This window comes from Halichoerus grypus, chromosome 11, assembly GCF_964656455.1.
Source record: "Halichoerus grypus chromosome 11, mHalGry1.hap1.1, whole genome shotgun sequence".
NCBI classification, from domain to species: domain Eukaryota; kingdom Metazoa; phylum Chordata; class Mammalia; order Carnivora; family Phocidae; genus Halichoerus; species Halichoerus grypus.
The window spans coordinates 8,907,130-8,927,324 of NC_135722.1; the positions used below are offsets into that span (position 1 = coordinate 8,907,130).

At 48.2% G+C, this 20,195-nt stretch overlaps 1 protein-coding gene across 3 annotated transcripts; it reads left to right on the forward strand.

Moving 5' to 3' along the window:
- Positions 1–23: 23 nt before the first annotated feature.
- Positions 24–20,131, forward strand: STX5 (syntaxin 5). 3 transcript variants are annotated; one of them, XM_036122174.2, is made up of 11 exons: positions 24–176; positions 866–1,109; positions 2,299–2,369; positions 2,541–2,596; positions 2,713–2,783; positions 6,922–7,038; positions 7,126–7,182; positions 7,364–7,445; positions 7,926–8,032; positions 8,204–8,325; positions 19,364–20,131. In XM_036122174.2, the coding sequence occupies exons 2-11, from the start codon at positions 885–887 to the stop codon at positions 19,521–19,523; spliced, it is 1,068 nt and encodes a 355-aa protein (XP_035978067.1). In that variant the 5' UTR covers positions 24–176; positions 866–884; the 3' UTR covers positions 19,524–20,131. The 3 variants fall into 3 exon arrangements, with proteins under 3 accessions (XP_035978067.1, XP_035978066.1, XP_077914015.1); XM_036122173.2 differs by having other exon boundaries at positions 32–176; positions 1,018–1,109; XM_078057889.1 differs by lacking the exon at positions 24–176 and adding an exon at positions 313–661.
- Positions 20,132–20,195: the final 64 nt, after the last annotated feature.

Consider the following 20,195-nt stretch of genomic DNA (forward strand, 5'->3'; position numbering starts at 1 on the left):
CCGCTGTGCTCCAAAAGGCGTGGCACCGCCCTCTCGTCACCGGGGGTGGGGTTATGTGTGGGTGACGTGGCGGCTTCTACTTTGGTCGGATTTCGGCGGCTACAGCGCTTGGGGAGGAGGCGGTGACCATCCGGGAGACTGTGGCAGTGGTGGCGGCGGCAGGCGGCAGAGAGGAGGTAGGACTCGCTTTAGGAGGGGTCTGGCCGCCGTGTCCGCTCCGGGCAGCGGCTTTCCGGGGGCGGCGACGCGGGGGGAAGGGAACCTGGGGCGAGCGGGCAAGTCCTGCCGGCCCGGCTCGGGGTGAGGGAATACTTCGCCGTCCAATCAGGAAAGCCCCTGTTGAGAAAGACGTGGGCATTAGCTAATCAGTGATTCCAGTCCTCCAGAAGGCGATACTTGGGCGGGGGTGGGACTTCCTGTTTCAAATAAACACCCAGAGATTTTTTTTCCCCCCTCCGCCCACCGAAGTGTGTCCCCCTCAGGGGGTCCGTCACCATTTCTCCCTCAGGAGTCGAAGGGATCCGCGGATACGAGAGGGCCTGGTTAAGGCCTGGGGCAGTTGCACAGTCCGGGCTGGCGCCTCGGGGCCACGGGACCTGCCTCTGGCCCTGCCCCCGCTTCACGGCCCCCGGCCCGCGCTCTGGCCGCCGGAGCCAAGTTGGTAGAGTCTGAGGAGCGGGACGGATCGGGCGGGAGAGCGGAGCCCTGCCCGCCGTGAGCCGGCCCCAGGATCTGCGGGTGGCTTTGGGCGCGAAAGCCCGTGCCAAGTGCAGAAGGGGCCCGAGAATTTACTGGTGGGGGGGGTGGCGTGGGATTTGCGGGGAAGGAGGCTGCCTGGGGAATGACACTCTCCCCTCCACAACAGTCCGAGGTTATGCGTCTCAATGATCCCGCGGAAACGCTACGGGTCTAAGAACACGGATCAGGGTGTCTACCTGGGTCTCTCAAAGACACAGGTCCTGTCCCCTGCAACTGCTGGCAGTAGCAGCAGCGACATCGCCCCTCTGCCCCCCCCAGTGACCCTGGTCCCTCCCCCTCCCAACACCATGTCCTGCCGGGATCGGACCCAGGAGTTCCTGTCTGCCTGCAAGTCCCTGCAGAGCCGTCAGGTAAGGACCAGGAGTGGGAAAGGCAGGAGTGAGCCTTACTGAAATCTGGGAGAGGCTGTGCTCCAGCACCGTTAATTGACATAATTTGGGGGGGTGACCTGATGGAGAACTGATGCAGCTTGGAGGGGGCTGTAGGATCTACTGAGCAACAGGAAAGGAGTGGGTCAGTTATCTAGAGACAAGGACCTAGACTCTTTTTTGAGAAATTCCACCAGAGGGTAGGGTTGCTACTCTTTGAAGGAATATCTCAGGATAAGAGGTGGCTGCAGTATATTTGGTTTGGATAAGGAACAGGTTCTAGGAAGAGCCTTTAGCTCAGAGACAGGCACTTTGAATTCTAGTTCCGGAATAATCCTACCATAAGTTTGCTCTGTGGCCACAGGAAAGTTAGTCTAGTTGGGCCTCGGGTTTTTTGGGAGGTGTAGGGGGGTTTTTTGTTTTAAAGTAGGCTTCATGTCCACTGTGGAGCCCAGTGCAGGGCTTGAACTCATGACCCTGAGATCAAGACCTGTTCTGCGATCAAGAGTCAGAGGCTTAACCAACTGAGCCACCTAGGTGCCCCTGGGCCTCAGTTTTTACATCTATAAAATGAAAGCAGTTTTTTTGATAAGTAGTTTTTTTCAAAATTACTTTGGAGTGCTTTTTTTACAAATTAGATTCCCTTGTTTTAATCCAGACACCCTGAATCAAAGTGGGACCTGAGTGACTGTAATTTTAAATATTTTTACTGCTCAGCTCTTAACAACTGCTTTTCTGTATGATCTCCAAGAGCTTTCCAGTTATCCTCTTTGATTTCCTGACTGGAGAAATAAAATGGTAATAGTGCCTATCATTTATTTAGTGGTTACAATGTAGGAGGTATCTAACTAAAATACTTTATAGCCCTTGTGTTGTTTAATTTTGGCAACAACTATAGGAGGTGTGTAGATTGTCTTCATTTTATGCAAGAGGAAACAGATTCAGGATGGTTTAAGTCACTTGCCCCAAACCTCCCAGCTAATAAGTGGTGGAGTCAAGATTTAAACCTGGGTCTCCCCATGTTCAAATGTGAGCTCTAAGTGACTACTACTGATAAAAAAAGATCGTCTGGTGGAAGTACTAGGGAGAATTTTAGTGGACACCCGAGGAACAGTGAAAGCTGGAAATGGGGAGGGGGACTAAAGTGTCACCTCTTGATGTTGCGTTTCAGAATGGAATCCAGACAAACAAGCCGGCTCTGCGTGCTGTCCGGCAGCGTAGTGAATTTACCCTCATGGCCAAGTAAGTTGAGAGAAGTTACGTGGTGGGGTGCTGCAGTGTCTGGGGATCAGTAGGCTTGCCTCGGGTGGCCTTGGCTGTGAGGGAGGGCCGCGTCGGTTTTGCTGGAGCTAATGTGGGAATAGGCCCTGTCCTGCCCTTTCCCGTGGTGCTCTCACTAATGCTCGTTTCCAGGCGCATTGGGAAAGACCTCAGCAACACATTTGCCAAGCTGGAGAAGCTGACAATCTGTGAGTGTTCTTGGGGTCTTTCAGAGATGGGGCAGTGAACCAGAGAGGGCTGAGGAACCGTACTCCCTGAGCCTTGTCTTTGACCTCCCCCATCATGGCCTCATTTGTCTCTGCAGTGGCAAAGCGCAAGTCCCTCTTCGATGATAAAGCAGTGGAAATCGAAGAGCTAACTTACATCATCAAACAGGTGAGCTGCTAGCTATCAGGAACTAGCATTCCAGTCAGATCACTCTGATGAGTTCCCGTTATCATGGGGCCCAGAGTAAGTTTCTAGAGCCAGCCCCAGACATCCTGCTCATCCGTTGAGTCAGTGGACACTGATTGGTTATCACCTGTGTACAGAGCACTGCTGGGCACTTGCCTCGCAAACTTGAGGCAAGATTTCCGCCTTCGGGGCTTACTGTCCACAGGAGGTGTCCAGTCCCACAAACTCATACTTACAGTGAGGAGAAGGCAAGTGGTCTAGACCTTACGAAAAGATGAATGAGACAGTTTGGGGACACTGATTTTATAGATTTTATAGAGGGAGTGAAATCTGAACTGGTTTCAAGGCTTGCATAGAGGCAGTGGAAGAACATTCCAGATTTTATAGAGGGAGTGAAATCTGAACTGGTTTCAAGACTTGCACAGAGGCAGTGGAAGAACATTCCAGACAGAGGAAACAGTGTGCACAGTGGCCTAGCTTTTAAAAGAGAAAGTTGAAGTCTGTTCAGATGTTATTTGCTCAGGGAGGCCTATCCTGAGCATGCTGTTTAGTACTTCAGTGCTCAGACCTGTGATCTCCCTTCCTTACTCTATTTTCTTGTTACAGCACTTGATACTTTCTAACATTCTCTGTCATTGACTTACTTACATTTATTGGTTTTGTTCCCTCCCCTCTACCTCATCCCCCCAACCCCCAAGCAAAGAAAAAAAAGTGTAAGTGCCACAAGAGCAGAGATTATTTTTTTTCTTTCTGTTTGTTCCCTGATGTATCCCCAATGTCTGTAATAGTGTCTGGTATAGAGGAGGTGCTCGCTATTTGTTGATCGGATGACTAGTCGGCAGGAGATGAGGCTGGGGGGCGCCTGGGGGGCTCAGTCATTAAGCATCTGCCTTCGGCTCAGGTCATGATCCCAGTCCTGGGTCTGAGCACCGCATCGGGCTCCCTGCTAAGTGGGAAGCCTGCTTCTCCCTCTCCCACTCCCCCTGCTTGTGTTCCCTCTTTTGCTGTGCCTCTCTCTGTCAGATAAATAAATAAACTCTTTTAAAAAAAAAAAAAAAAGGAGATGAGGCTGGGAAGGTAGGTTGGTGCTGGTTGTGAAGATCATTGTGGGCCTGGGTAAGGAGCATGGACTCACTGAATGCCATAGGCTGCAAGGACGATGAGAATCTGGATTCTAAGTCTGTCTGAAAGACCCCTGTATAGTTGTAGCAGAATCTGTACAGTTGTGATTCCTTCTTCTCCCAGCACAATGGCATGAGAATAAAACATGAAGTTGAATGACCGCAGGGGGGAAAAACCAGCCCAGAGCATGGCTGGGCAGAGAGGCTAGGGAGGAAACTCTGCTGCTGTCGGTTGTGAAGGGACGGTGACCCTAGCAGAGGCTGGGCCAGCCGTGACATGAGGCGCCGTGCGGGGTGGAGGAGAGAGGACACCATGAACTATTGGGGCGCTGTTGCGTAGGCTATGAAGAACCACTGCCTGGATTCAGACAGACGAGTTCAAATCCCAAGTCCACTGACTATGGTGTAATGTTGGGTAAGCCACCTAACTACTCTGAGCTTCAGTTCCCTAATGAATAAAAGGGGGCTAATAACAGCACCTGCCTCAGAGGGTGGTTGCGGGGATTCAGGTGTTTGTTTTTGAAGTCACATTATTGAGTGACTTATAGCTACCTGGTTCTGGGGGATTCAGCAGTGAGCAAGACAGATGTGGTACCTGCCCTGGGGAATTTCTTTCCTTCCTTCCTTCGTTATTTATTTACTTTTTTTTTTTTTTTGAGAGGGTGGGGAGGGGCAGAGAGAGGGAGAGCGAGAATCTCAAGCAGGCTCCATGCTCAGCACAGAGCCCAATGCAGGGCTCAATCCCAACCCTGAGATCATGACCTGAGCCAGAATCAAGAGTCGGATGCTCAACCGACTGAGCCACCCACGCGCCCCAGGAATTTCCTTTCTGAATGGGTGAACAGACACTAGACAAGTAGATAGAAAAAACAATTTTAGGATGGTGAATCCTATTAAAGAAACAAGGGACATGAGTTCTTCAGGGTAAGGGCTTACTGTAGATGGAGGTGATCTAGGACCGCCTGTGAGAAGTGGCATTGAGACCTGAATGGTGAAGAAAAAGCCAGTCATCCAAAGATCTGGTGGGAGCACTTTCCAGAAAGTGGGAATAGCAAAGGGAAAGGCCCTGAAGGGGGGCCACCTTAGTGCATTTGATGAACACAAAGGAGGCCAGTGTGGTTGCAGCACAGCAAGTGAGAAGGAGACTGGGAGGGGATGAGGTCAGGGAAATGGGCAGCGCCAGAGCCTAGAGAGTCTGCGTCAGCCAGGTAAGGAGTTTGGCTTGTGTTCTAAATTTAGTGGAAAGCTCTTGGGAGATTTTAAGCAGAGGGATGACATGCTCCATTTCTGGTTCAAAAGCTCACTCTTTTTGCTGTGTTGAGGGTGGATTGTTGAGGGCAGGCTGTAAGAGGAAGGCCATTTAGGAGGCTCTTGGCGAATGTTGAGAGAAGGTGACGATATGGTCTAGGGTAGGTTTAGTAGAGAAGGAGGTGAGCTGGGTTCTCTGTGGGCTCCCGCTAGGCTCTCTATGGATTAAGGGGGAAAGAGAGGAATTGAGGATGGCTCTCCAGTGTCTGGTCTGAGCAGCTGGTGACTGGTGGTGCCATTTACCAAAATGGAAAAGGAGAGAGAAGGGGGAACAGCTTTTGGCGGGGAATTAGGAGTTGTCTTCTGTGTTAAGTGTAAGGACAAAGAAAGTTGTAAGCTGATTGGCATGCTGTGTGGCACACGGTACACAGATACAAGGCGCTCAGGGCCTGGTAAGCGATCCCTAAGTGATTGTGTTGTGGCATAGAGATGGGTTTAGGCGGTATGAGTATGTGACTTAGAAGCTTCTAGGGGCACCTGGGTGGCTCAGTCGTTAAGCGTCTGCCTTCGGCTCGGGTCATGATCCCAGGGTCCTGGGTCTGAGCCCCGCATCGGGCTCCCTGCTCAGCAGGAAGCCTGCTTCTCCCTTGCCCACTCCCCCTGCTTGTGTTCCCTGTCTCGCTGTCTCTCTCTCTCAAATAAATAAATAAAATCTTTTTTTTTTTTTTTTTAAAGATTTTATTTATTTATTCATTAGAGACAGAGAGAGAGAAGCAGAGGGAGAAGCAGGCTCCCAAGGAGCAGGGAGCCCGATGTGGGACTCGATCCCAGGACCCTGAGATCATGACCTGAGCCGAAGGCAGACGCTTAACCATCTGAGCCACCCAGGCGCCCAATAAATAAATAAAATCTTAAAAAAAAAAAAAAAAGCTTCTAGCTTGGGCACCTTGGTGGGAAGTGGTACCATTTTCTAAGCTAGAACTGTGGGAGAGGAGATTTTATGGGGAGAAACCGTGGAATGCAGTTTGGACGTGGTCCTCTAAAGAGGCTGCATCAGCTCCAAAGGGCCAGACCAGTCAGCAGTGGATATCGTCCATGGGTCTTGAATGGTTGTGGCTGGAATGCTAACTGGGGGGACTATTGGAGGAATTCTAGAAGTTGACTAATCTAGTTTGTCTTCAGCCTGTTCCTTGAACTCACTATTCCTGACCTTTTCTCCCCCCTCCCCCCCAATCCCCTGGGCAAACTTTCTCTGCCACTCCCCGGCTACCTCCTTCGTCTCTCTTGTCTTCCCTGGCCCTTGGCAAGCCAGATCAGGGAGTGGAGGATGCCTTGGTCTGGTGTAGAAAGCCTGGCTATGCTACTTTACCTTCCCTTCTCCTGACAGCTGCATAGGTGCTTTGCTGGTCAGCATGCTCTGGGTGTGAGATTTTGGCCTTCGAAGTAGTTCTGTGGCCACGTGCCTGGCCTCACAGGGTGGAGTTGAGCTATAGGGTGAAGGGGGTAAACAAGTCATTTATTTAGAAATGGATGAGACCAGATTTCGCCTCTTCTGTCTCTACTCAGCAGGGACTGAGCCAGAACAAAGTCCGGAGCTTGGAACGTCCCAGCAGGCCCTTCTGGTCTGACTTCAAAATACCCTCACCCCTGCTCGTAGCTTCCACTCTGTCCTCCCTGCCAGAGCTGTCCATGTGGGAGAGATATTGGCTGAGGACACCTTGGTTAACAGTTTTTCTGTTGGCTCTCCCTAGGACATCAATAGCCTCAACAAACAAATTGCCCAGCTTCAGGATTTCGTAAGGGCCAAGGGCAGCCAGAGCGGCCGGCACCTGCAAACCCATTCCAACACCATCGTGGTCTCCCTGCAGGTGGGGGAACCTGGGATCGGTGGAGGGGGAGGCAGAAGGGAGAAAGGTGTTGTCTTCTCTGGCTGACCCTCTCTCCTTTTTTTCTAGTCAAAACTGGCCTCGATGTCCAATGACTTCAAATCAGTTTTAGAAGTGAGGACAGAGGTAAGAAGAATCTGTGTTAGGAGGAGTAGGAACCGGGGTAAGGGTCCAAGGGGGAAATGCGGAAGGAACAAGTGGAGGGGTGAGGATAACAGCATCCTAGGCCAACAGGAGGGTCTCTCTCTCTCTAACATGCCTGCTTCCCAGAGACCTCAGGAGCTTTGCATTTCTTCCCCAATCCCAGAACCTGAAGCAGCAGAGGAACCGGCGGGACCAGTTCTCCCGAGCACCCGTGTCAGCCCTGCCTCTGGCCCCCAACCACCTGGGTAAGTCACTGGCAGTGTGGGGAGTCCTGAGGGCTAAGACTCGGTTACTCGGTTACTCGGGCTGTGATGGCATCCTCTAACCCTGTGAGGGCAGGGCTCACTTAGGAGAATGGACAGGCCAGGGAGACGCCAGGATTTCTCTCTCAGAGGTCAAACCCGATCGCTGGCATTCATGATCCGCACTTAGTCTTCCACATTCTCAACTGTCGGGGCTGAATTCAGTCATGTGAAGTAGAATGACTGTTTCTAATATTTTTATTATTCGTTCACATTCTCTCATTTAATTTTCACCACCGTCCTCTGAGAAAGCCATTATTATTATGCCTTATTTAAAGGGGAGGAAACTGAGGCCCAGAGAGGTTAAATGACTTGTCCAGGGTCACAAGGCTAGTAAGTGCCAGAGCTGGAACTCAACTCAGAGCATGTGGGCTTTGAACCTGCTTTCAAGTACTAAGAAGTGCCTTTTCTTTCTTTCCCCAGGGGGCAGTGCTGTGGTTTTGGGGGCGGAGTCCCGTGCCTCTGGGGATGTGGCCATTGACATGATGGACTCTCGGACCAGCCAGCAGCTGCAGCTCATTGATGAGCAGGTACCTGGGCTCTGAACCAGGGAGGAGATGCTCCTCTGTTCCCCGCAGTGGGCGGCTAGCAAGTGTTTGAAATGTGCCTTGAGTAGAGTGGCAAGCTAGGAGGGTCCTAAAGAGGCAGGCCCTCCCCTGAGGAAGCTCCTTGTGCTCACGTGCACTCTCTCTCCTCTGAAGGATTCCTACATCCAGAGCCGGGCAGACACTATGCAGAACATCGAGTCCACAATTGTCGAGCTGGGCTCCATCTTTCAGCAACTGGCACACATGGTTAAGGAGCAGGAAGAAACCATTCAGAGGTGAGACTCTCTTTCACCCCAGATAGAAGAGCCTTGTCTTCCCTGTGGGGTGGCATCCTAAAGGTCCCCAGGGACAGCTTGATGCCCTTTGGAAGAGGAGAGTGAATCTGGCCTACCCACAGGATTCATTCAGCAAGTGTTTATGGAGCGCCTGTTTCTTGTCAGGCGCTGTTCTAGGTGCTGCTGATACAGCAGTGAGAATAACAGTGAAGTCTCTGTAGTGTAGCGTGGAATTCAGGAGCATGGGTGAGGATAGCTGTTCGAAAGAGTTGACAAGAAATTTCCTAGTAATGATAAGGTCTATGCGGAGAATTACAGTGGCGTGATGTGTTAAGAAAGGGACTGAGTAGTTCCTATCAGTGGACTCCGACGCTTCTTCCGTAGTTTTGGCTATTGTAGATAATGCTGCAGTGAACATAGGGGTGCATATATCTTTCTGAGTTTGTGTTTTCTTTTCTTTTGGATAAATGCCCAGAAGTGGAATTACTGGATCATGTGGTAGTTCTATTTTTAATTTTTTGAGGAACCTCCATACTGTTCCCCAGAGTCGCTGTATTAGTTTGCATTCCCACCAACAGTGCACGAAGGTTCCTTTTCTCCACATCCTCACCAGCACCTGTTGTTTCTTTCTTTCTTTCTTTTTTTAAATGCCAGCCATTCTGACAGGTATGAGGTGATATTTCATTGTAGTTTCGATTTGTATTTCCCTGATGATGAGTGGTGTTGAGCATCTTTTCATGTGCTTCTTGGCCATGTGGATTTCTTCTTTGGAAAAATGTCTATTCAGACCTTCTGCCCATTTTTTAATTAGTTTATTTTATTTATTTATTTATTTGCTGTTGGGTTATATGAGGTTTGGATATTCACCCCGTATCGGATAAATGATTTGCAAACTTCTCTCCTTTTCAGTAGGCGAGAACTTTGTTGATAGTTTTTTTCTCTGTGCAAAAGCTTTTTAGTTTGATGTACTCCCATTTGTTATTTTTGCTTTTGTTGCTCTTGCCTATGGAATCAGGTACAAAAAATATTGCTAAGTGATGTCAAGGAGCCTGCCACCTGTGTTCTCTTCTAGAGTTTTTATGGTTTGAGGTCTTACATTCAAGTCTTTCATCCATTGTGAGTTCATTTTCATGTGTGGTGAAAGCAAGTGGTCCAGTTTCGTTCTCTACATGTAGCCGTCCCATTTCCCCAACACCGTTTGTTGGTGAGACTGTCTTCCCCATTTATATTCTTGCCTCCTTTGTCATAGATTAATTGATCATACATGCAAGGATTCATGTCTGGGCTCGCTCTTCTGTTCCATTGATCCGTGTGTCTGATCCGTGTGCCAGTAGCATGCTGTTTTGATGACTATAGTTACGTAGTATAGTTTGAAATCAGGGAGTGTGGTACCTCCAGCTTTGTTCTTTCTCGAGATTGCTGTGGCTACTCAGGGTTTTCTTTGAGTCCATAAAAATAGTGTACTTTTTAATAAGGTTGGATTTAGGCTTACCATTTTACTGTTTGCTTTCTCTTTCTTTTTCGTGTTTTTTGTCCCTTTGTTCCTCTTTCCCTATCTTCTTTTGAACAACTGAAATTTTTTTCAAAATTCCACCAAAAAAATTTTTATTGGTATTTTAGCTATATGTCATTGCCTTTTTTTTTTTTTTTTAAAGTGGCTGATCTAGGCATTACAGCGGGCATCATTGGCTCTCACAGCCTACTTTGTATAAAGTGCAAGAACTTTAGGGGTGCCTGAGTGGCTCAGTCAGTTGGAGTCTGACTCTTGATTTCAGATCAAGTCATGATCCTCAGGATCATGAGATCCAGTCCTGTGTTGGGCTCCATGCTGAGTGTGGAGTCTGCTTGAGATTCTCTCTCTCCCCCTCTCTCTGCCCCTCCCCCCTGCTTGTGCGCATGTGCGTGCTTACATGCGTGGACTCTCTCTCTCTCTCAAAAAAATAAAAAACCAAAAAATAAAATGTAAGAACTGTGCAACTCTGTCATGTAGCCTTTATGTTCTAGTTGTCCTATCTGTTGCACCTACATACCTTTGAAATCCCATAATCCAGTATTATAATTTTTATTTTACAGAAATTAAGAAGAAAAAATTGTCTTTCATATTTACTTCTATGTTTACGATTTCCTTTTTTTTTTGTTCCAAATTATTATCTGAATTCTAGTTAGTGGAGCCCCTGGGTGGCTCAGTCAGTTAAGCGTCTGCCTTCAGCTCGGGTCATGATGCCAGGTCCTGGGATCGAGCCCCGCACTGGGTTCCCTGCTCAGCGGAGAGTCATTTTCACCTTCTCCCTCTGCCGCTCCCCCTGCTTGTGCTCTCTCTCTAATAAATAAATAAAGATTTATTTATTTCGGGGAGGGGGTGGGACAGAGGGAAGGGAGAGCAGCAGACTCCCTGCTGAGCATGGAGCCGAAGGAGCCCAACATGGGGCTCTATCCCAGGACCAAGGAGATTATAACCTGAGCCGAAATCAAGAGTCAGCAGCTTATCCGACTGAACCAGCCAGGCACCCCAGTTCTGTTGTTTTACTTTCCTTTTATCTGAACATTTCTTTATTTCACTTTCATTCTCTCTTTCTCTTTTTTGTTTTGTGTGTGTGTAAGATTTAATTTATTTGAGAGAGAGAGAGCATGAGCAGTGGGGAGGGGCAGAGGGAGAGGGAGAAGCAGACTCCCAGTTGAGCAGGGAGACCCAAGTGGGGCTCGATCCCAGAAGCCTGAGATCATGACCTGAGCCAAAGGCAGACTCTTAACCAACTGAGCCACCCAGGTGTGCACCCCCACTTATGTTTTTAAGTAGACTCTATGCCCAACATGGGGCCTGAACTCGCAACCCTTAGATCAAGAGTCGCACACTTCACCTACTGAGCCAGGCACCCCCACCTTCATTCTTGAAGGATGTTTTCCCTGGATATAGAATTCTGGGTTTACAGTTTCACTCTTTAGGCACTTTAGATGTATCACTCTACTGTCTTGGTCTTTCTCATTCTTTTTTTTTTTTTTTTTTTTAAGATTTTATTTATTTATTTGAGAGAGAGAATGAGATAGAGCATGAGAGGGGGGAGGGTCAGAGGGAGAAGCAGGCTCCCTGTTCAGCAGGGAGCCCGATGCGGGACTCGATCCCAGGACTCCAGGATCATGACCTGAGCCGAAGGCAGTCGCTTAACCAACTGAGCCACCCAGGTGCCCCGGTCTTTCTCATTCTTAATGAGAAGGCGGTGGTAACTTTAATTGTGTATGTAATGTGTTTTTCTCTGGCTGCTTTTCAGGTTTTTGTTTTGTTTTGTTTTGTTTGTCTTTGGTTTTCAGCAGTTGACTATTTCAGCAGTCTCCAAATGTCATTTTCTTTGAACTTCTCTTTTTTGGGATTCTCTGAGCTTCTTGAATCTGTACGTTTATGTCTTTCACAAGTTTAGGAAACGTTTGGCCATTATTTACTCAGACTGTGCCCAATTCCTCAGACTGTTTCAGTGTTCTCAGTTCGGTAAGAGGGAGGGCCAGTAGCGGAGAGAGGGGGAGGAGATGTGAGAGGGGGAGGAATCCACACGGCTGCGCGTTCCTGCCCCCTTGCTCTTAGGCCTTAGATCGGCAACGTCCGATCTTGGTTGATCTTTATTTATTTATTTTTTTTTTTATAAAGTTCTTTTTTTTTTTTTTTTTTTTTAAAGATTTTATTTATTTATTTGAGAGAGAGAGTGAGAGAGAGAGAGAGCACAAGAGGGGGGAGCGGGAGAGGGAGAAGCAGACTCCCTGCTGAGCAGGGAGCCCGATGCGGGACTCGATCCCGGGACTCCAGGATCATGACCTGAGCCGAAGGCAGTCGCTTAACCAACTGAGCCACCCAGGCGCCCTTGGTTGATCTTTATTTCCCACAGCACCTCTGAGTGCTTTCACCCTAGGTTATTGATCATGTGAGATGGGGTGAACACCTATATTTGCATAAAGCAGGTTTCCCAGTACCAGCCCATTAAGCATCCTCACCTATTTAATTGGGCAAGGTAAAGAAAATAGGCCCTGGCCTCACACTTGGAGATCCTGATTCCATAGATGTGAGTGGACTGGACCTCCAGGAAATTTCCATTTTGTATAAGCTCATAGGGGGTTCTCATGAGCATCCAAGTTTGAGAACCACTAGTTAACAGGATGTTTGTTTGTTTATTTATTCATTAACTATGGTATCAGCCATTTATAAGGTGCTATGAGTCTAGCCATCTTGGTCCTGGAATCAAGAGACTTCAAAAGACTGATTCTTAACCTGGTTCAACTGAGACCTAGGGACCTCCTTACTGGGTTGTTCCATAAACACTGTAGCTCCTCAGGCTGTGATGTATTTTGAATATTAGAATATTATTATAGATTCAGTGAAACAGAATTATAAAAGATATTTGGGTTTGGGACGCCTGGGTGGCTTAGTCAGTTGGGCATCTGCCTTCGGCTCGGGTCCTGGGATCAAGTCCCATGTGGGGCTCCTTGCTCAGCGGGGAGCCTGCTTCTCCCTCTGCCTCTAGCTCCCCCTGCTTGTGCTCGCTTGCTCTCTCTCTCTCTGATGGATAAATGTAAAATGTTAAAAAAAAAAAAAAAAGATATTTGGGTTCTTTCTCCATTGCATATGTGTTTTATTTATTTATTTATTTATTTATTTTAAAGATTTTATTTATTTATTCGACAGAGAGAGAGATAGCGAGAGCAGGAACACAAGCAGAGGGAGTGGGAGAGGGAGAAGCAGGCTTCCCGCTGAGCAGGGAGCCCGATGCGGGGCTCGATCCCAGGACCCTGGGATCATGACCTGAGCCGAAGGCAGACGCTTAACAACTGAGCTACCCAGATGCCCCACATATGTGTTTTAAATAGTTAACATTAGGGATGCCTGGGTGGCTCAGTCGGTTAAGCGTCTGCCTTCAGTCCAGGTCATGATCTCAGGGTCCTAGGATCGAGCCCCGCATTGAGCTTCCCGCTCAGTGGTGAGTCTCCTTCTCCCTCTTCGTCTCTCTCTGTTATCTCTCTCACTCTCAAATAAATAAAATCTTAAAAAAAAATAGTTAACATTATATGCATCTGCATGCAACTTTATATTCTAGGCTTCCTTGAAAGAGCGTCTGAAGTATCTTTCAGTGTTAGTCTTCATTTGTTCATTGGTTTAGCAAACATTTTTTGCTGCTGTGAGCTAGTCCTGCTGGATCTGGGGATAGGAAGGTGAAAGACCATTCCGGTCTTTGTGAAGCTCATGTCTAGTAGGAGAGACATACACTGAGTTATAGTTCAGTATGGTAAGGGCAGGAAGAGAAGGAGGTAAGGGAACTCAGACTAGGTACCTCTCCTAGAAATAAAGGATACCAAGCCAAGTTCTGAGGAGGAATGCCAGCCAAAGAAAGGGAAAGGAAAGGCCATTCTACGTTGGGGAAAACCAGCTGAGAAATGAGAAAGGGCTTGGGTGGCTTCCAGGAATGCAGAATTAGTGCACATGGCAGGGGGAGTGGTGAGGGAGGAAGCTGGAGAGGCAGGGCCAGATCACAAAGGACCTGTGTGCTGCAGCAAGAAGTTCATTCTCGGAGAGAACACAGGGAGAAGTAGATGGATGCTGGGGGTGAGGGGAATGAGCTTTGTTCTGGACATGCTGACAGACTCGATGGGACCTCCAAGTGGCATTTGATGTGTGGTCTGAGGCTTAGCAGAGAGGGCTGGGCTAGAGATGAGGACTTGGGGGAGTCAGTGGCCTCCTGGTGAAACCGTGGACATAGACGAGACCATCCAGAGACAGTGGACAAAGTGAGAAAAAGGATAGGACAGATCCCCATGGGTCCAGGAATATGGGGAGAAGGGAAGGATTTGTCCAGGAGGCTGAGGAGGACGGCTAAGGAAGATGAGAAAAGAAAGCGGAGAGAAATGTGTCCTTAGAAGCTGAGGCAGTGGGGGTTTGGGGAAGAAAGGAGTGGTTATTTCTCAGTGCCCCCTGAAAAAGGAAGTGTGAGGCAAGGCTCCAGGGTGTTCAGGGGGCGGCAGGGCTGGAATTAATTGGATCAGTGCAGCAACTTCAGTTGAATGGTTCAGAAGCAATTTTACAGAGGATTGGAAACACAAAAGGGAAATAACAAAAGAGAGAAAAGTTGTGGGCAACTATATGTACAAGAAATTGAGATTTTGAAAGGATGAAATTATTATTGTATTTATTTTTTTAAAAGATTTATTTGAGAGAGCGTGTGCACATGAGGGAGGGAGGGGCAGAGGGAGAGGGACATAGACTCCCCACTGAGTAGGCACCCACCCAAGGATGAAATTTTTTAAATAGACAGACCTTCTGTTTGCCTCCTGCATGCCAGTGGATTGAAATTTGAGCACCCTCTTTAGAAACCACTGATTTAGTCCAAAGTTCTTCAGTATGTAGATTCCTGGGCCCCATCCTAGACTTTCTGAATAGGAGACATGAGAATTTGCATTTTGGGGATGCTCAACAGGTGATTCTTATTTTTTCTAAGGTATGAAAACTGCTGATCTGTTACTCCTTCATTTCCGTTTGCACCCCAATTTGTAAATTACAAAATTTCTAACTAGAGAAGTTGAGAGAGGGACACCTGGGTGGCTCAGTTGGTTAAGCGACTGGCTTCGGCTCGGGTCATGATCCTGGGGTCCTGGGATCGAGCCCCACATCAGGCTCCCTGCTCAGCGGGGAGCTTGCTTCTCCCTCTCCCTCTGCCCCTCCCCCTGTGCCTGTGCTCTCTTGCTGTCAAATAAAATCTTAAAAAAAAAAAAAATTTAGAAAAGTTGAGAGGATTGTACAAATGAACATCTATGTTCCTTTCACCCAGATTTGCCCACTTAATATTTTCTCACATTGGCTTTCCCTCTTTTTTTTTTTCCTCTGAACCATTTGAAAGTGCAAAGATCATGACATTTTTATCCCTAAAGACTTCAGCACGCACCTGCCCAGAATTGGTATTCTCCTGAACAGCCACGATGCCATTATCATAGCTAAGAAAACAAACAATTCTCTGTCATTACCCACTACTTAGTCCATATTGAAATTTCCCCAGCTGTTCCAAAAAAAGTGCTTTTAGCTTTTTTTCCTTGAATTTAAGACCCAGGCAGTAGTCACACGTGGCATTTGTTATGTCTCTAGGTCTGCCTTCTGTTTTGCTTCTCGTGACATTGACTTTTCTTCGAAGAGCCCAGTGCCTCTTGTGGAAAGTCCTGCATGTGTATTTGTCCAGTGTTTCTTTGTCATCAGATCTAGGTTGTAGACTGTTGGCCAGCTACATAGGTGATTATTATCAGTAGGCACTTGATGAGGTTATCCTTTTATTGGTGAAGCCAAGTTTGGTCACTTGTTTAATGTGACCATACAACTAAGTCATCTGTGGAGTGACACTTCAAGTCCATGTGAACGTCAAGCTCCTTAGACCCGTGATGGTCCTTGCCTGATTCATTCGTGACTTTGTGTGTGGCCAAGTGGCAGTTTTCTATTTCATCCCTTCTACATTTATTAGCTGGTATCCTGTAAAGCAGGAGCCTTCTCTCTTTAAATATTACTAGGAATAGGGGCGCCTGGGTGGCTCAGTCGGTTAAATGTCTGCCTTTGGCTCAGGTCATGATCCCAGGGTCCTGGGATCGAGCCCTGCATCGGGCTCCCTGCTCAGCAGAAGGCCTGCTTCTCCCTCTCCCACTCCCCCTGCTTGTGTTCCCTCTCTTGCTGTGTCTCTCTCTGTCAAATAAATAAATAAAATCGTTAAAAAAAAAAAAAACATTACTAGGAATAATGGATTTCTTTTTCATATCCGATGTATTGTAATCCATTACCATCATTGTTTTTCATTACAGTCAGATTTCCTAAACCTGGCCACATGGAGCTTTTTTTTTTTTTTTAAGATTTATTTATTTATTTGAGAGAGAGAGAGAGTTCACGCATGCGTGCACTTGCAGGGGTGGTGGGAGGGCCTGAGAGGGAGGGAGAGGGACAGGCAGACTCTAAGCTGAGTGGGGAGCCCAATTCAGGGCTCAGTCTCACAACCCTGAGATCATGACCTGAACAGAAATCAGGCGTCGGACACTTAACCGACTGCGCCGTCTAGGCACCCTGAGACTCCAGCTTCTTTTTTTTTTTTTAAAGATTTTATTTGAGAGAGAGAACGAGCATGAGGAGGGGGGAAAGGCAGAGGGAGAAAGAAAGGGAGAAGCAGACTATCCACTGAGCAGGGAGCTCGATGTGGGGGCTCGATCCCAGGACTCTGGGATCATGACCTGAGCCGAAGGCAGATGCTTAACCGACTAAGCCCCCCAGGCGCCCGGAGACTCCAGCTTCTTTTTTTTTTTAAAGATTTTATTTATTTATTTGACAGAGAGAGACACAGCGAGAGAGGGAACACAAGCAGGGGAAGTGGGAGAGGGAGAAGCAGGCTTCCTGCCGAGCAGGGACCCCGATGCGGGGCTCGATCCCAGGACCCTGGGATCATGACCTGAGCCGAAGGCAGACGCTTAACGACTGAGCCACCCAGGGGCCCCAGACTCCAGCTTCTTTTTTAATTTTTTTTTTTTTTTTAAAGATTTTATTTATTTATTTGAGAGAGAGAGAATGAGAGAGAGCGAGCACATGAGATGGGGGAGGGTCCGAGGGAGAAGCAGACTCCCTGCCGAGCAGGGAGCCCGACGCGGGACTCGATCCAGGGACTCCAGGATCATGACCTGAGCCGAAGGCAGTCGCTTAACCAACTGAGCCACCCAGGCGCCCAGACTCCAGCTTCTTAATGCTTGTTTCCTTCCCTCTATAATTTTACTTTCTCTCCATAAGACATTCCTTCATCCTCTTCACCGTGCTTTTTCCCTGTTTTCTTCAGCCTTCTCCTTTCCAAGCCACATTTTCTGCCCCCCCCCACCCCGTTCTGTCTTCTGCTCCGCACTATTGTGAGTGTCCCACGGATCCCTAATCCCCGCCCCCCCGCCCCGAGTTCCCTCCTTTTAGTTTTCATTCATGGACTCTCATTTAAAATCTGTCTTATGCCAGACTGCATTTACTGTGTATCCGTTTTTGTTAAGCAAAGCCATTCATGATTGCCGAGATGGGCTTTCTTGGGTATGAAATGACAGTTGCACCCACACTGAGAAATGAAATTACAGCCCAAAGGTAAGAAACCTGATACTTTAGTTAGCCACTCTGATACAAATAGGGAATCACGTACAGTCCAGGCTCCTGTGGTTGAAAAATTTTTTAAGTTTATTTACTTATTTAATCTCTCTACGTAATGTGGGGCTCGAACTCATGACCCTGAGATCAAGAGTCGCATGCTCTTCCATTTTTTTTTTTAAAGATTTATTTATTTGGGGTGCCTAGGTGGCTCAGTTGGTTAAGCGTCTGACTCTTCAGCTCAGGTCATGATCTCCTGTTGTGAGATGAAGCCCGGCATCAGGCTTCATGCTCAGTGGGGAGTCTGCTTCAGATTCTCTCTTTCCTCTCCCTGACCCCCTCCCCGGTCTCTCTAAAATAAATAAATAAAATCTTTTTTTTTTTAATTAATTTATTTATTTGACAGAGAGAGAGACACAGCAAGAGAGGGAACACAAGCAGGGGGAGTGGGAGAGGGAGAAGCAGGTTTCCCCCCAAGCAGGGAGCCCGATGCGGGGATCCTGGGATCATGACCCGAGCCAAAGGCAGACGCTTAACGACTGAGCCACCCAGGCGCCCCATAAATAAAATCTTAAAAAAAAAAAAAAAAGATTTATTTATTCATGAGAGAGAATGCGAGCAGGTGGAGGGGCAGAGGGAGAGAGAAAGAGTCCCAGCAGACACCCCACCAAGTGTGGAGCCTGACCCAGGGCTCAACCCCAGGACCTGGAGATCATGACCTGATCCACAACCAAGAGTCGGAAGCTCAGCTGACTGAGTCATCCAGGTGCCCCAAGAGTGGCATGCTCTTCTGACTGAGCCAGCCAGGCGCCCCTGGGCTCCTGTATTTGGACAGAGTAGTTCGCAGGCCTCATGACAAACTTCTGAGGACCTGGGGCTTGCAGCCACTGGTCCAGGCTTTCCTTTCCTGTTTCAGCTGGATTACCAGGCTCCCAGCTTTTCTGTCCTCACAGCTCACCGTGGTCTCTGCTCCCAGGGCCTCCCTTTGCAAAGGCCCGGATTTGTATTGGGTTTTCAGGATTGCATATGCAGGATGGCCAGGAAATGTTTTATTTTCCTCAGGAGTCTCTCAAGAGATGGCCCTTTCTTTTTCTTTCTTCTTTTTTTAAAGATTTTATTTATTTATTTGACAGAGAGAGAGAGACAGTGAGAAAGGGAACACAGCAGGGGAGTGGGAGAGGGAGAAGCAGGCCTCCCGCTGAGCAGGGAGCCCGATGTGGGGCTCGATCCCAGGACCCTGAGATCATGACCTGAGCCGAAGGCAGACGCTTAACAACTGAGCCACCCAGGCGCCCCGAGATGGCCCTTTCTTTGAGGACTTCTCTGTGCCCTGGAGAGACATGTTTTCTTAATTGTAGGGTTTTTCTTATCTCCTGACTTCCTGTCCATATCATTAAGTTTTTCTTCCTGTCTCACTCAGAACTGGGATTTCCTGACTGTAATGATCTGTGAGCGTTTTCTCCCATATTACAAATGCAATATTATGTATTAGACAAAAATCAATAAAGATGAGCAAAAAATTATAATAGCTAACATTTTGGGGGCTCTTAGTGTGGGTTGGGCACTTGGTGTTTGTTAACTCATTTGAGAGGCCGACAACAACCAGAGATGTAGGGTTGGGGTTATCCTCAAATTCCCTCCTTTGCAGTTGAAGAAAGTGAGTCTGGAGGTTAAATGACTGGCTCAGAATCACAAGCTGATAAGTTGCAGAGCTGATCTTCAAACCAGAGCCAAGACTTATTTGTGTTACCCTTCCAGAGCTTTTCCTATACACAAGCATATATACACAAAAATGGGATCGTATTGTATGTAAAATACTTTTTACTCCCATATATTGTGACCATCTTTCCATGTTGGTAAATCTACTTCAACAGCATTCTTTTTAATCCAGTGTCCTTCTGTTTCCTCTTCTTTCGGCCCTATACCCAGGATCGACGAGAACGTGCTGGGAGCCCAGCTGGATGTTGAGGCCGCCCATTCAGAGATCCTCAAGTACTTCCAGTCGGTCACCTCGAACCGGTGGCTCATGGTCAAAATCTTCCTCATCCTCATTGTCTTCTTCATCATCTTTGTGGTCTTCCTTGCCTGAACCCTCTCCACTCTGAGGCACTCCGTGGGGGTTTGGAACCCCTTTGGGAGGGCAGGTGGCCAGTGCTGCCACTGAGCCTGTGCAGGGTGCTTGGGAGAAAGGCCCTGTTTCCCTGGAACTGCTGAGAATGGCCACTGCCCCTGACCCCTAACCCTTTGCCTCTGGCCACCCTGTCCTCCCCTCACCGCCCTCAGGCCCTCGAAACACACATGGTTCTGGATTTGTACTCTGCTGTGAGGTGGCTGGAAGGGAGCAGAAGCCAACTGGGGGGCAGTGGGGGAGGTTGTCTCCACTAGGTAGGAGATTTTTAGAAACTCCCCAGCCTTTTCCAAAGGAAACTTTGGCAGCAAGGGGAGATGATGCCCTTTCCCACCTTCCTGAGAGTGAGGAGAGGAAGTGAAATCGCCCCCCCCCAGCCCCCCCGGGACCAACTTTCCCATCTGGGTTAGAATTTGACCTCTTTCTTCTTCCTCTCTCCACCATGTGAAGCAGGGGGCCCTGAGCCCCTCGGCTGCCTGCACAACCCCAACTTTGGCTGCTGGTGACTCTCAATCTGCCAAATGCGCTGCAGCCCGTTTTCTCCCAATTACAGCAAGACTGTCAGCCTCGCTAGCCATGTGGTCATTTCTGGGTGGGAGCGTCGAAGGGCCTTCACAGCCAGTGGAGTGAGCG